The following is a 14,288-nucleotide window of genomic DNA, read 5'->3' on the forward strand; positions in this document are numbered from 1 at the left end:
ATACATTATACATTGCTGATGAGACTATAAGTTTAGCCACTAAGGAAATCAGTGTGGAGGGCTACCTCTTCCCTCATCAAAAAGAAGAAATACCATGTATCTGCCATGTAGAAATTTTGCTTTTCTGCCTTGAGACCATTTTCAAATTCAGGTTGTTGATCATCTTGTTTTCCTTGACTGTCAGCTCTTAGGCATTTCAGTTTTAGATTGCCAGTATGCAGGCCTGGCATCCTACCACAGTGCCTGTTGGCATGGAATGAAGTTGAGTCCTGGGTGGTGGTGAGATGTAGCTTATAATGCTTTCTAAGAACTCTTTGGAAAGCATGCTCAGGTGATGGGTAGCCAGAAAATTGTTATCTTCCATTCAAGGGGTGTTGGTTGTGGCTTTGTGATTGTCTGTGAAGACAATCATCAGCTTGGAGGCTGATGATTGCTGTGGTAAAGACAGAACATAAACACAGGAACAGTGTTAGCATGGGGCTTGTTGAGAGCTAACTTAACTTACAAGTGTAATTTTGTGTAGTTAATAACTTAGTTGCTAGGCCAGATTATTTTAATTAAATTTTTATTTTTATATATTAATTACAGCTTATTCACTTCGTATCCCTGCTGTAGCCCCTCTCTCATTCCCTCCCAATCCCACCTTCCCTCCCTCATCTCCTCCCATGCCCCTCTCCCAAGTCCACTGATAGGGAAGGTCCTTTTCTCCTTCCATCTGATCCTAGCCTATCAGGTCTCAGCAGGACTGGCAGCATTGACTTCCTCTGTGGCCTGGCAAGGCTGCTCTCCCCTCAGGGTAGGTGGTCAAAGAGCCAGCCACTGAGTTCATGTCAGAAATAGTCCCTGTTCCCCTTACTAGGGTACCCACTTGGATACTGAGCTGCCATGGGCTACATCTGAGCAGGGGTTCTAGGTTATCTCCATGAATGGTCTTTGGTTGGAGTATCAGTCTCAGAAAAGACCCCGGGGCCCAGATTTTTTGGTTCTGTTGCTCTCCTTGTGGAGCTCCTGTCCTCTCCAGGTCTTACTATCTCCCCCTTCTTTCATAAGATTCCCTGCACTCTGCCCAAAGTTTGGTTATGAGTCTCAGCATCTGCTTTAATGCCCTGCAGGGTAGTCTTTCAGAGGCCCTCTGTAGTAGGCTTCTTTCCTGTTTCCTGTTTTCTCCTTCTTCCAATGTCCATCCCATTTGTCTTTCTGAGTAAGGACTGATCATCTTGCCCAGGGTCCTCCTCCTTGCTTAGCATCTTTAGGTGTACAGATTAGTATGTTTATCCTATATTATATGTCTCATATCCACTTATAAGTGTGTGTATACCATGTGTTTCTTTGTGCTTCTGGGATACCTCACTCAGGATGATGTTTTCTAGATCCCACCATTTGCCTGTAAATTTCACGATTTCCTTGTTTTTAATTGCTGAATAGTATTCCATTATGTAAATGTACCATAATTCCTGTATCCATTCCTCAGTTGAGGGACATCTGGGTTGTTTCCAGATTCTGGCTATTATGAATAAAGCTGCTATGAACATGGTTGAACAAATGTTCTTGTTGTGTACTTGAGCATAATTTGGATATATGTGCAGGAGTGGTATTTTGAGGAAGCGCTATTCCTAATTGTCTAAGAAAGCCGCCAGATTGATTTCCAAAGTGGTTATACAAGTTTAGGCTAGGGTTTTAAAAGTTATTCTATTCATGTCATTGTCTGTAGATACTTAAAGAAAATCTCATGAAAAAAATTCAAGCATCGATTAGAGAGAAGAGCTTAAGCTATTAAGCTATACAAGTAGTCATACAACCTGACTACTTTATTTTCCAATAAGATAGTTCCATAATATATTTCTTTCAGTAGTTATTCATAGTAAATTTATTAAAACACTGCTTTTGGGTTTGGGGTGACTTACCTACAGCACACATGAAAAATAAATGAGGTGTGGTGGCTCTTATTTGTAATCCTAGCACTGAGGAGGTAGGGACAGGCAGATCTCTTGGGCTTGCTGGCCAGCCAGCCTAGTATACTTGGCATGTTCCAGGCCAGCGAGAAACCCTGTCTCAAAAAACAGGTAGACAGCATATGAAGAATGACACCCGAAGTTGTCCTCTGGCCTATACATACATGTGCACTTGCGTATACATATGTACTGAAGTACATGCACACGAACATGAACACATACATGCATGCATGCACACACCCCCACCCCTCGCCCAAACTAAGTTTGATCTTAGTTGTATAGCAATAACTATACAACAACTTCCCCCGCCCTAGGAAGTAAGCTACTGAGACGTTTGACTTTATAGTTTTGAGGATCTGTTTATTCGTTTGGGCTAAGCCTTAAAACCAGTGCCTTGAGCATGCTAATCAACTGTTTTGTAGTCCTGCAGTTTTATATTAGCATCTTGTACATGATTACAGAAAAACAGCATACAGTGGAGGCTGTGTTGCACTTTCTCTGTGTGATTTTAGTTAAATTATGTAACCTCTCTGTGCCTGAGCTTCCTATGTGGACATACAGTACTACCAGCTAATATATGCACAATCTTTAATGCTTTGGGCAGTATTGTATACTTGAGTATTTTCTATTGTCATACTCTAATTTCTCAGTATTACTACCATGCCCAAGCAACTGATGAGTTAGAATGTTTTCTTATCTTGTTTCAGATGCGAATGAACTGAAGGAGTGTCTTTCTGTGCTGGTTAAAGAGCAGCAAGCCCTGGCTGTCCAGTCAGCTACCAGTACACTGTCAGCCTTGAGGTTGAAGCAGAGGCTGGTGATCCTGGAGCGGTATTTCATTGCCTTGAACAGAACTGTTTTCCAGGAGAATGTCAAAGTTAAGTGGAAAAGCAGCAGCATTTCTGTGCCTCCCTCGGAGAAGAAAAGGTAATAATAAAATGGAACAACCCCTTTGGCATCTTCTTGTAAGTTCCAGCTCGTTTTAAAAAGACAGTTTCTCTAATATTAAAGATCCTTTTAGACCTATGATTTTTGATTTGTGGGTATTTATTAATATATCAGCATGTTTCTTTCATGGTAGTAACCAGTAACTAGTAAAATATTTAAGGCTCATGTAAAATTGCATTTTTTTTTCTCAATGTAACTGAAAATTCTTGTCTACAGAAGAACAGAGTGTCAGGCTTACTAATATTTCATGTAGCTAGGAGCTTGTTTTTTTGGTTGTGATAGTGCCTTTTATTCCGTAGAGTGCATATGGGAATTGAGTGCTGAATGAAGTAGGAAGTATGGGAACTCTTACCCATCTTGCAGACAAGTGTGAATTGTAGCTTCATTTGGTTCCCCCTCCCCTCCCCTCATCTCTGCTCTATTTTCTTGTCTTTATCTCTTTCCTCTGACTTCATACCTTCCTTCACCTCTCCTCCCCTTCCCTGTTTTATGTTGTTGAAATCATTTTGTCATATTTAGAATAAGTTTTTATGTTAACTGTGCTGAGGGATCTTTGGAGTTTATTTACATTTGAAAATAATTGATGTAGTATATGTAAAGTGAAGCCTTTGTGTCTGGCTTTGATTGAAATGTTTCAGCAAAGTCTCTGCTATATTTGGGCTAATCAGTAGACACTGTTTGAACCTTGAAGAAACATTGTCTTCCTGGAAAGTCTGCAGTTGGTACTTACTGTGTGAGAGCTTTTAGCTGCACAAATGTTGGTCCTAAGACACTCCTGGCAAACTTGAAGTTCTTATTTTTGATTATTGCTAGCCACAGGCAAAAGAGACTGAGATTTTTGTGGGTTGTCTCCTCTCTTGGGCAAGGATAAGATAACTCTGGTAGTTTAAACCTTTCCCAGGCAATGGGAAAGTTACCTGTAGGCAATGGTTGATTTTGGTTTTAGGTGCTACAGTAGAGAGATTAGCTCACCAAGATGCTAAGCCTTCATTTCCTGATGGAGCAGAGGGGCTCAGCCTCTTTGTGAAAGACTGACACCCAGCCAGCTCACTCCAGTTACTTTTATTTAATCATTTCCCAAAATAGGACCAAGGTTTGTGTAGCTATAAGCTCTCACGTAGTACCAAGTATAGACTTTTCAGTGAGACATTTCTTCAAGGTTCAGTCTCAAAACAATTTCTCAGTCTCTGCTGATTAACCCAAACGTAGCAAAAGCTTTGCTGAAATATTTCACTCAAAGCCAGACACAAAGGTTTCACTTTACGTCTCACTACATTAAGTTGGGACACAGTTTTTCATTTCCTGATCACATAGGTAGCACCCCACAATGATGGTCACTGGTCTGAGAGTTCTGAATATGTGATCGTTGATGCTAAGAGACCTTAAGCACACTTGTTTGTTGGTCTTTTCAACCTAAGATACAGAAGTATCCTAAATGCTCTGTTGACTTAAGCATTGGTGAGTTAATTGGAATATCTTTCATTAAGTGAAGGAATTTCTAAAATTAAAACAACTTTTTGGACTTACGGTAGGTTGTGTTTATTTGTGTGTGTGCGCGCATGCCTGCACCAATAACAGTAAGAAAAAAAGAGACTTTCATTTTGAGAGTGGTTCTTATACTGGCTTAGGGCTATAGATTCCTTCTTGGGGCCAAGATTCTGACTGTCTGAGGAGAGTCAGTTTCATGGTTATACTGAAACAGTTTGTTTAAGGTAAAATGTTGGTAATAGTCCTCCAAACTGTTCTGATCAGATTTAACATATGTACTCAGCTTTAGACTGTATTTTTTATGTGTTTTTCATTCAGAAACACATTCCTGTGTTTCTGGCATCCAGTGCTTCCTCTGAAAGCAGCACATTGGTCTTTGCCCCACATAATCACAGATTGCACACAGCTTCCTCTGCACATGTTCCTTGGAACGATTCAGGCCCTCACTGATGTTCACACAGCAGTACTACACTGTTCAGGCCCTTGCAGATAAGTGCACAGAACTTTCCCTGCAGTATTCATGTCCTCACAGAGAAACTTTTCCTTTACAAAGTTGAAAAAATTGAACCTAGAACCCCTAAAGATCCTGCTAGCTAAAGAAGACTATAGGTCATACTCTGGTTCACGTTCTTACTTGATTATTTTCATGTTCCTCTAACTGACCAATTATTATACTTGCTGTGTTTCTTTGCAGTTCGCGTCCTACAGGCAGAGGGGTAGAAGGACTTGCCAGAGTTGGATCCCGGGCAGCGCTCTCCTTTGCGTTTGCCTTCTTGCGCAGAGCCTGGCGTTCAGGTATGTGTGCAGCATGCCATTCTGTTTCCTTCATAGATCAGGGGTGTTGGGATCCCTGAGAATTCTGCCACAGCAAGTTCCTGGTTGGTCATCTACCAGCTAACCTACCAGGTCCCAGAGTCTGTCTCAGGAGTGAATAGTCTTTGTTCTCTTTATCTTAAGGTCTTTCTCTTTTAAGAGAAGAGGCTACAGGGTCTTTTTCAAATTTATGTTTTTAAGAAAGTGTTCATTTATTACATTCTCCACCTCACCTCCTTCACCATGGTAAGGAGTTAGTAAGAAGGTATCAGTTGAGCACTTAAAATCTGAAAGTATGCAATCTGATATACTTCAAAATCTGAAATCTTTTGACCTGTGATATCACAAGTGGAAAATCCCTCACTCAGCCTCATGTGATAGGTTGCTGCCAGAATGCAGCCACACTAAAGATACTGCATGACATTTCCTCCAGGCTCTGTGCATAATATGTACATGAAATGAAGTAAAATGAGACTTGAGTTTCCTTCTCAAGGTGACACACACATGCGCACACACACATATACACAAAGACAGAGTCACTTTTGACCCTCCACATTTCAGGTAGGAGATACCCAATCTTTATTGCTTATGTGGGAGGCATCAAGGTGGACTGGAATTTCAACAGGTGTGTTAGAATTTGGCCTGTTGAATGAAGAACTGCATGTGTATCTATTCACCTGAGGGGTTGGAGGCTCAGAGGGAGTGACTGGAATTGAGCAGTGCCTGTGGGTGGGCAGCCTCCTCTGACTTACTATGTGTCGCTTAGGGGAGGATGCAGATCTCTGCAGTGAGCTCCTGCAGGAGTCCCTGGATGCCCTTCGTGCTCTTCCTGAAGCCTCTCTCTTTGATGAGAGCACAGTATCCTCTGTGTGGCTAGAGGTGGTAGAGAGAGCAACGAGGTTCCTCAGGTCTGTTGTGACTGGGTGAGTTCGTACTTTTCTTGCATTTCTGTGGAATAGCTGTAGTGTGCTTGAGCCTCTTTCTCATGTCAGTCCATTTAGGGAACTTGATGACTAAGTTTTACTACTGTATATTCAGCATAGTTTCAAGATCTTGCTATTCACATTAAAATATTTTTTTACATTTTATTTGTTTTGTGTGTGAGGTGTGTGTGTGGGTACTTGATGATTCATTCATCTGTCCATCAATCAGAACGGAGCACTTCTTTTGAGGCTCTTGGTGATAATAAAGAGCCACTGTTATAGAGATTGATGGTGCTTGCCTTGAAGTCCTGGTAGATAGTGTATGAGACATGGCTAATCAAACAAAATGTTCTGACTGATGGTGGGGATGTAGCTCAGTAGTAGAGCAGCTGCTGAGCATGTACAACTTGTTTTGATCCTTCTCACTAAAAAACAAGTTTGGACCTGTTTGTTAGTTTCCTACTGCTGTAACAAAAACCTTGGACAATCAACTGAAAGGAGGGAAGGTGTTGCCTGATGGTTTCAAAGACTCCATTCTGTGGTTACTTGGCTCTGTTGCTTTGGACCTGTGTCAGCACAATTCACCCTGGAAGAGCCTGTTCAGTTTATGACAGTCAATAAACAAAGAGAGAAAGAGAAGATACCAGAGTTGTAGTATTTCCTTCATGAGTGCACCTGCATGAGTAATGTTTAACCTTTGTAATTGGCTTTGTCTCCATAGTGCCATGGATTTGGGACTATCCAGCAATTACATGAATGTTTGGTAGACATTTATGATTCAAACTGTAGCATAAAGCTATACTTCTTAATTTTTTTGTGTATGACTGCGATCAAAATGGGATTTTGATTTGCCCCATTTCTGATTTGTGCTGGGCAGCTGCACCCCTCCTTACACAACCTGGTAGTCCTAAACAACCTGGTGGTCCCCTACTCCTAGGAAGTTGCTATGTTAAAATTAGTGTGGGCACCCAGTTGGCATAGCATACTATAATCCAGAACTCCTGACCACAAGGATCCTGAGATCCTTGACAATTGAGACTATAGGTGTGTGTGTGTGTGTGTGTGTGTGTGTGTACGTGCTTCTGTTCTTGGCTTGAATACGAATCTGTAGTTATATTGTTTTTAATTTAAAGAAAATAATACAATATTTAGTATTATTAGTAGAATTTAGCACACAGAAGGAAAGTTAGTGTGCTCACGAGTCTCCTTGGCAGAAGTCATTACTCTTTACTCTCAGCAGGGATGCCTTTGGTAGCCTGTACGTGAGCCACAGGGAGTGGTTTCTGGGAGTGCTGATGAAAGCTTTGCCATAGAATTTTAAAGCTAAAGTGCTGAAAATAGTCTTGGAATTTAAAAAATTTCATTGTCAGTTATAATGTCTTCTCTTCTGAATTTTAGGTAATTTAGAAAATTCGTTATTTATTACTGAGTAACAAAGTTAAAATATTTCTTTGATTTGAAATATAAATATACATAGACATGTGTCTTTAGATTATCTGGTGGCTTTAAACATTAATTCTCTAGTTTTTATGGGAAAGTTGATACTCTGTTTTGTTCAAATTGGAAAATTACCTAAACACACCCATACCCACTTACCCCACATTTCCTCTTCCCTCCCTCCCTTCTTGTCTTAAGACAGGCTGTCATAAAACTCAGGCTGGCCTCAAACTACTATGTAACTACGGATGACCTTGAACTCTTTTTTGATCCTTCTGCCGAGTACCTCAAGTACTAGGATAATAAGTGTGTAACCCTGTCCAAGGTTATACAGTGCAGGGCATGCTAGTCAAAGGACCCTACCAACTGAGCTAAGCCCCATTGGAGGCCTTTCTACTTATTTTTGTGTAATGATGCAACTAGTTTTATGCTTTAGAAACACAGGGTCCATTAAAAATATCTACATTCATGCTTTTTTTTCCCCCTTGAAAGTATAGTCTTTTTTTTTTTTTTTAAAGCATCTTTAGTGGCTAGGAAGTAGAGTTCAGTGATAGAGCCTAACACGCAGTGTGTCCATGGCTTAAAATTTGATCCCATGCACTGAAAAAGGCCCCCCCCTTAATAAATATCTTTAACTTGCTCTCTTCCTCACTTTTTCTCCCTCCCCCATTCTTTCCTTGTTTCCTCTGTGTGTGCGTGTATATATGTATGTGTGTGTGTGCTTGTCTTTTTAAACATGGGAGCTTGAATATAATCAGCCTGTTGGTATGATTTTAAATTTTCTGCTTTCTCTGATGTTGCCTAGCCTTCCTGTTGCTGTCTTTTCAGGGATGTTCATGGAGCACCAGGGACTAAGGGACCAGGAGGGGTTCCTCTACAGGACCAGCACTTGGCTTTGGCCATCCTGCTGGAATTGGCTGTTCAGAGAGGCACACTTAGGTGAGTGGTGTGAAGCTCATGTCACCTCCAGAGATGGTTGTGTGTCTGCAAACCTGCTGTGTTGTAGAATTCCTCTTAATTGTCTGTGGCTGTAGACCTTACTCCCAGGGTCCTGTGTTTATTCCATTAAAAACCTTTTTTTATTGGTTCTTTGTAACTTTCACATCATGTACCTCAATCCCACTCCCTGTCCCTGCAGGTGTGTCACACATTACACCCTCTTTTCCAAACAGCTTTTCTCGCAGATGATGATCATTGCAGTGAGTCATTGGTCTAGTTCAAGGCTTCTGGCTTGTGCTGTGCTATTAGTACTGGATCCTCACTGGGACTCCTGTCAGATATGCTGTTGTTGCCTGGTGTCATGGAGATCCTGCAGCTTTGGATCTGTAGGATCAGTCCCTTCATACACTCCAGCAGTTCATAGATGAGGTAGATGTTGGGGTGGGCCAATTCAAAGACCTGGATCTGGGCCTGAGTGGTAGCTAAGTCAGCCATCCTAACAGCTCTTCTTCACCCAGTCCATCGGGGTCAGCTCTCTAGCAGTTCAGGCAAGGGATGGAGCCAGCTCACCCAAATGCTACAGCTTCTGAGAGGCAGGACCAGCTCTGTACAGCTCTCAGACATCAAAATAGCCCCAAGCAACAGCTCAGACCAGGGATGTGCACATGGCATTTGATGGTAACAGACTTCTGCTACTGCAGAGCCATGGACCCAGATAGGACCCTCAGTTGGGAGCATGGGCCAGGACCTCACCATAGCCTCAGGTGGCATTACCACTGTACATCAAACTGTTCCTTACTAACCTCGAGTCTCCAGTTCTGCCTGTCTTCATTGTGCATACACAATCTGCTTCTCTTTGGGTTCCACTACTTGCTCATCTTTGTGGCACCTAGGACTTCTAGATGTCTGGTGTTATTTCAGGAATGCTATGACCTGCCCATGCCTCATGTTGCCAGGCAGTGGTCGTCTCAGGCATGTTCTGCCTGTCTAGGCTGTGTGGCACCAGGTAGGGGTTTTCTCAGGCTTGTTTTGCCCTCCTGGGCCTTGTGACACCAGGCAGGTGTTATCTTTGGCCTCCTGTGTATATATCTGTGCCAGTCTGTTTTGTTGTCTTTATTTCTGTTTTAGGCTTATTTATTTAGTCATCTAGAAGTTCTTTTAAAGATGTTTTTCCCTAAGTAACTAGTTTCGCTGAAATAAGTAATCTTAATTTGTTGACTTAAGAGCCTAGAAATTTCATGTAGAAAGCACTACGAGAATGTCTTAGCTATTTTATGCTTATCAATAAATGACAATTGTCTTTCGCTAAATTCTTGGCACTGATTTATTGATTTAATTGCCAAGAATTATTTCTATGACATTATTTTAGCATCTTTTCATCATTGTCCTCCTGTAATTCTAATTATTTGTGTGTTTCTTTAGTTTGGATGTGGTGTGACAAGCATTAATTTGATTTTACTAGAGGATAAATATCTTTTCTTTTCAGCCAAATGTTGTCTGCCATCCTGTTGCTGCTTCAGCTGTGGGACAGTGGGGCACAGGAAACTGACAATGAGCGTTCTGCCCAAGGTACCAGTGCCCCTCTTTTGCCTCTGCTGCAGAGGTTCCAGAGCATCATCTGCAGTAAGGACATGCCACATGCAGAGAGTGACATGCATGTGAGTATCAGCTGGGGTTTTGTGTATAAGTGACCCTGTCTTCTCCCCTACCCCTTTGGAGACAGGGTTTAGCCTTGGCTGGCCTGGACTCTCTTTGTACACCAGGCTGACCTTGAACTCACAGAGATCCGCCTGCCTCTGCCTCCCTGAGTGCTGGGAATAAAGGCATGCACCACCACACCTGGCTATCTTATTCTCATAATATCAAAGAACTAATTTTATTATAGGTAAACCAGAGTGTCTACATCCATGGGAGTTGATGTCTTTTGGGTGTATTTGTTTACTGGTGATAGCAGCAAGTGAGATGGGGATAGGGGTATGGAAGGTCACATGCACTCTATTGACATGGTAGAGTGTCATATGTACTATAAAGGTTTTTTCGTATGGCAGCTTTTAGATTTGTACTTAGGAATATGGTTTGGCATGGATCCACTGACCTTTTAGAGAGACCTATGTACTGCCTGCCATGTTGGCTTTGCAGACTTTGTTGAGTCAGCTGTGGCGATATCTGTGTATCTGGTTTCGTGTGTGAGTGTTCCCAGCAGCTGCTTGACTGTTTTGGGGAGTGAATGCTGTGTTAGGCTGTTTTGGGTAATATAAACAAATACTCTGAAACCTCAGGACTGGTTTTTTTTTTAAATCTCTTTGTAAAGAGTTACATGTTTCATTATTACTTTGGCCTAATTTATGGTTAACACTCCTAAGTGATAATAAGACTCTTACAAGAATTAGAAATATGATGTTAATTGTAAATAAAATAAGGCTTTAGTAGAGTAGACAGAGGTGTACAGACCTGTAATCTTAGTTACTTAGGTGGCTGAGGCAGAAGAACCAAAGATTTAATACTAGCCCAGGTAACCTAATAAGACCGTGTCTTGAAATTTCAAATGGGTGGGTTGAGGGTTGTTGAAAACTCTTAGAGAGCTTGCCTAACAAACTTAAAGCTCTAAGTCCAATCCTTGGGACTATAACAACCAGAAAATAAAACAAAATCCCCCTCTAAAGTGGGCAATATTCGTATCAAAATGAAGGATTTTGTTGTGGTTTGTTTCTAGCTTCCAAAGGCTGTTGAAGTACTGTGTTAGGTTCAGAGAGCTTGCTTTGTATTCCTGTGCTTTAAAAAAAAGTACGTGTGTGTGTGTGTGTGTGTGTGTGTATGTGTGTATGTGTGTGTGTGTCTGTCTGTCTGTCTCCATTTTTCCCTGTAGAGAGGGCAAAGGTCAGTTTGGGGTTTTATTCCTCAAGAGCCACCCACCTTATTTTTTTAGAGACATGGTTTCTCACTTGCCTAGAATTCCTCAGGTAGTTCAGACAACCTATCTCATCCTCCCTTGTTCAGGGATTACACGTGCAGTGCACAATACTGTGTTATTTTTACAAGTGTTCTGGGAATTGAACTAGGGTCCTCATGGTAAGCATTGTATTGACTGAGCTATTTTTCCAGTCTCTTTATTAAGGTTTGAGGGCAGTCTTCCTATAGGGTGGTTTGGCTATATTAACGGTCTATATGGAGTCTGCACATGTGTAGTACAAAAAATAAATACCCTGTACAGTCAGTATTACGGATCTTTATATGCCAGGTATAGAAGGGTGAAAATGTATAATGTAGTTTTATGATCAACATTGTAATTTGAAGGCTAAAATAAGATATACAGGAAATTCATAACTAAATACCAAAATGTAAATAGTGATTAGAAATGTAAATAGTGATGGTGTTATTTTTCTTTCATTGTTTCTGAGTATGTTTATTTTTCTCTCTTATTGTAGCTTTTATCTGGCCCTCTGAGCCCCAATGAGAGTTTCTTAAGGTACCTCACTCTTCCACAAGATAATGAACTTGCCATTGACTTAAGACAAACTGCAGTTGTTGTCATGGCTCACTTAGACCGTCTGGCTACCCCCTGTATGCCTCCTCTGTGTAGCTCTCCAACATCTCATAAGGTATGTGCCAGAACAGGACTTTTTCTCATACAATGGTGGAAGTCTCTCAGACCGTGAATGTGCTGGAAAGTGCTGGGAAGTGCTTTACCACTGTCTTAGTTTCTTCTTTTGTTTTTTGTTGGGAGACAGGGTTTCTCTGTGTAGCTTTGGCTGTTCGTTACTGGCTTTGTAGACCAGGCTGTCCTTGATCTCACAGAGATCCGCCTGCTTCTACTTCCTTGAGTGCTGGGATTAAAGGCTTATACTACCATGCCCAGCTTTGAAAGCTGTTTTATTATTTATGGGATATTCTGCCTGCATGTGTGTCTGCACGCCAGAAGAGGGCACCAGATTTCACTGTAGATGGATAATGAGCCACCATGTGGTTGCTGGTTCTTTATTTTATTTTATTTTATTTTTTTATTTTTATTAATTACAGTTTATTCACTTTGTATCTCCCCTGTAGCTCCCTCCCTCCTCCTCTCCCAATCCCACCCTCCCTCTCCCTTCTTCACCCATGCCCCTCCCCAAGTCCACTGCTAGGAGAGGTCTTTCTCTCTTTCCTTCTGATCCTAGTCTATCAGGTCTCATCAGGAGTGGCTATATTGTCTTCCTCTGTGACCTGGTAAGGCTGCTTCCCCCTCAGGGGAAGGTGATCAAAGAGCAGGCCAATCAGTTTTTGTCAGAGGCAGTCCCTGTTCCCATTACTATGGAACCCACTTGGACACTGAACTGCCATGGGCTACATCTGTGCAGGGGTTCTAGGTTTTCTCCATGCAGGAAAATGGTGGAAACTGGAAAAGATCATCCTGAGTGAGGTATCCCAGAAGCAGAAAGACACACAGGGTATATACTCATTCATAAGTGGATATTAGATATGTAATATAGGATAAACATACTAAAATCTGTACACCTAAAGAAACTAATCAAGAAGGAGGACTCTGGCTAAGATGCTCAATCCCCATTCAGAAAGGCAAAGAGAATGGACATCAAAATAGAGAGAAAACAGGGAACAGGACAGGATCCTACCACAGAGGGCCTCTGAAAGGCTCTGCCCTGCAGGGTATCAAAGCAGATGCTGAGACTTACAGCCAAACTTTGGGCAGAGTGCAGAGAATCTTATGAAAGAAGGGGGAAATAGTAAGACCTGAAGAGGACAGGAACTCCACAAGGAGGGCAACAGAACCAAAATATCTGGGCACAGGGGTCTTTTCTGAGGTTGCTGGTTCTTAAAATCAGGACTTTTGGAAGAATAGCTACTGCTCTTAACCTCTGAGCCATCTCTCTAGCCCTTAAAAGGTGTTTTAATAAATATGTTGTATATTGAGTTCTACCTGTTAGACTTATTTTTCTTTCCTCCTCCTCAACCACTCCCTCCTACAGTTGTTATTACTACTGTTATTTTGAGACAACGTCTCACTATGTGGCCTTGGCTGGCTGGAATTTGACATGTTTATAAGGCTGGCCTTGAATTCACAGGGTATGCCTATCCTTGTCTCTTGCATGCTGTGATGAGTGGCATGGGCTTCCATTTCTACCAATACATTTTTTTCTTACCAAGTTTCCTTTTAACGGACTCCCAAGTTATTGACAGAATTTTGTTACCCAAATAATACTATGGTGGCTGATGTGGTGCATGTTCCAGAGTTTATCTCTGAGCATGCATGCATATGTGCCTTTGCTAGTAGGTAACCCTAGTAGGTAGCCCTAGATGGGCTAGTATCTTCAGGTTGTTCCCAAACAGCTTCATTCCCATTACTTCCACCAATGAAAACACTTGTTCCCAGCCTTATGCTTGGGCTTTTGTTTTCTGTCAGTTTTGACACAAAAATAACCCAATGTGGTTTGAGCATTGAAAAATATGTTGAAGGGCCAGCTTTTGAATGATACTCTTATATACATTACATATATATATATATATATATATATATGTAATGTATATTTATTATGTCTACAATGTTCTGTCTGCATGCACACCTGCATGCTAGATGAGGGCATTAGGTCTCACTATAGATGGCTATGAGCCACCATGTGGTTGCTGGGCATTGAACTCAGTACCTTTAGAAGAATAGCTGGTGTTCTTAACCTCTGAGCCATCTCTCCAGCCCTTGAATGGTACTCTTAAAATGAAATACTATGGACAAATAACCCAGGAACTTACCATTTAACTGAGGTAATGTGAAATGTTCTGAGTTATTTTGATATTTTCA

General features: G+C 41.5%; 1 protein-coding gene across 2 annotated transcripts in view; it reads left to right on the forward strand.

The window, feature by feature from the left end:
• Herc2 (HECT and RLD domain containing E3 ubiquitin protein ligase 2) overlaps positions 1–14,288 on the forward strand; it is a 184,166-nt gene that overhangs the window by 28,464 nt on the left and 141,414 nt on the right. For both annotated transcript variants that reach the window (XM_055607517.1, XM_055607518.1), the window contains exons 5-10: positions 2,660–2,879; positions 5,083–5,183; positions 5,968–6,124; positions 8,390–8,500; positions 9,987–10,158; positions 11,926–12,099. In XM_055607517.1, the coding sequence (XP_055463492.1) occupies positions 2,660–2,879; positions 5,083–5,183; positions 5,968–6,124; positions 8,390–8,500; positions 9,987–10,158; positions 11,926–12,099 (935 nt within the window). The remainder of the gene's footprint in view (positions 1–2,659; positions 2,880–5,082; positions 5,184–5,967; positions 6,125–8,389; positions 8,501–9,986; positions 10,159–11,925; positions 12,100–14,288) is intronic.

The sequence above is a fragment of the Psammomys obesus genome, unplaced genomic scaffold (assembly GCF_907164565.1).
Source record: "Psammomys obesus unplaced genomic scaffold, mPsaObe1.curated_primary_1811, whole genome shotgun sequence".
Lineage (NCBI taxonomy): Eukaryota > Metazoa > Chordata > Mammalia > Rodentia > Muridae > Psammomys > Psammomys obesus.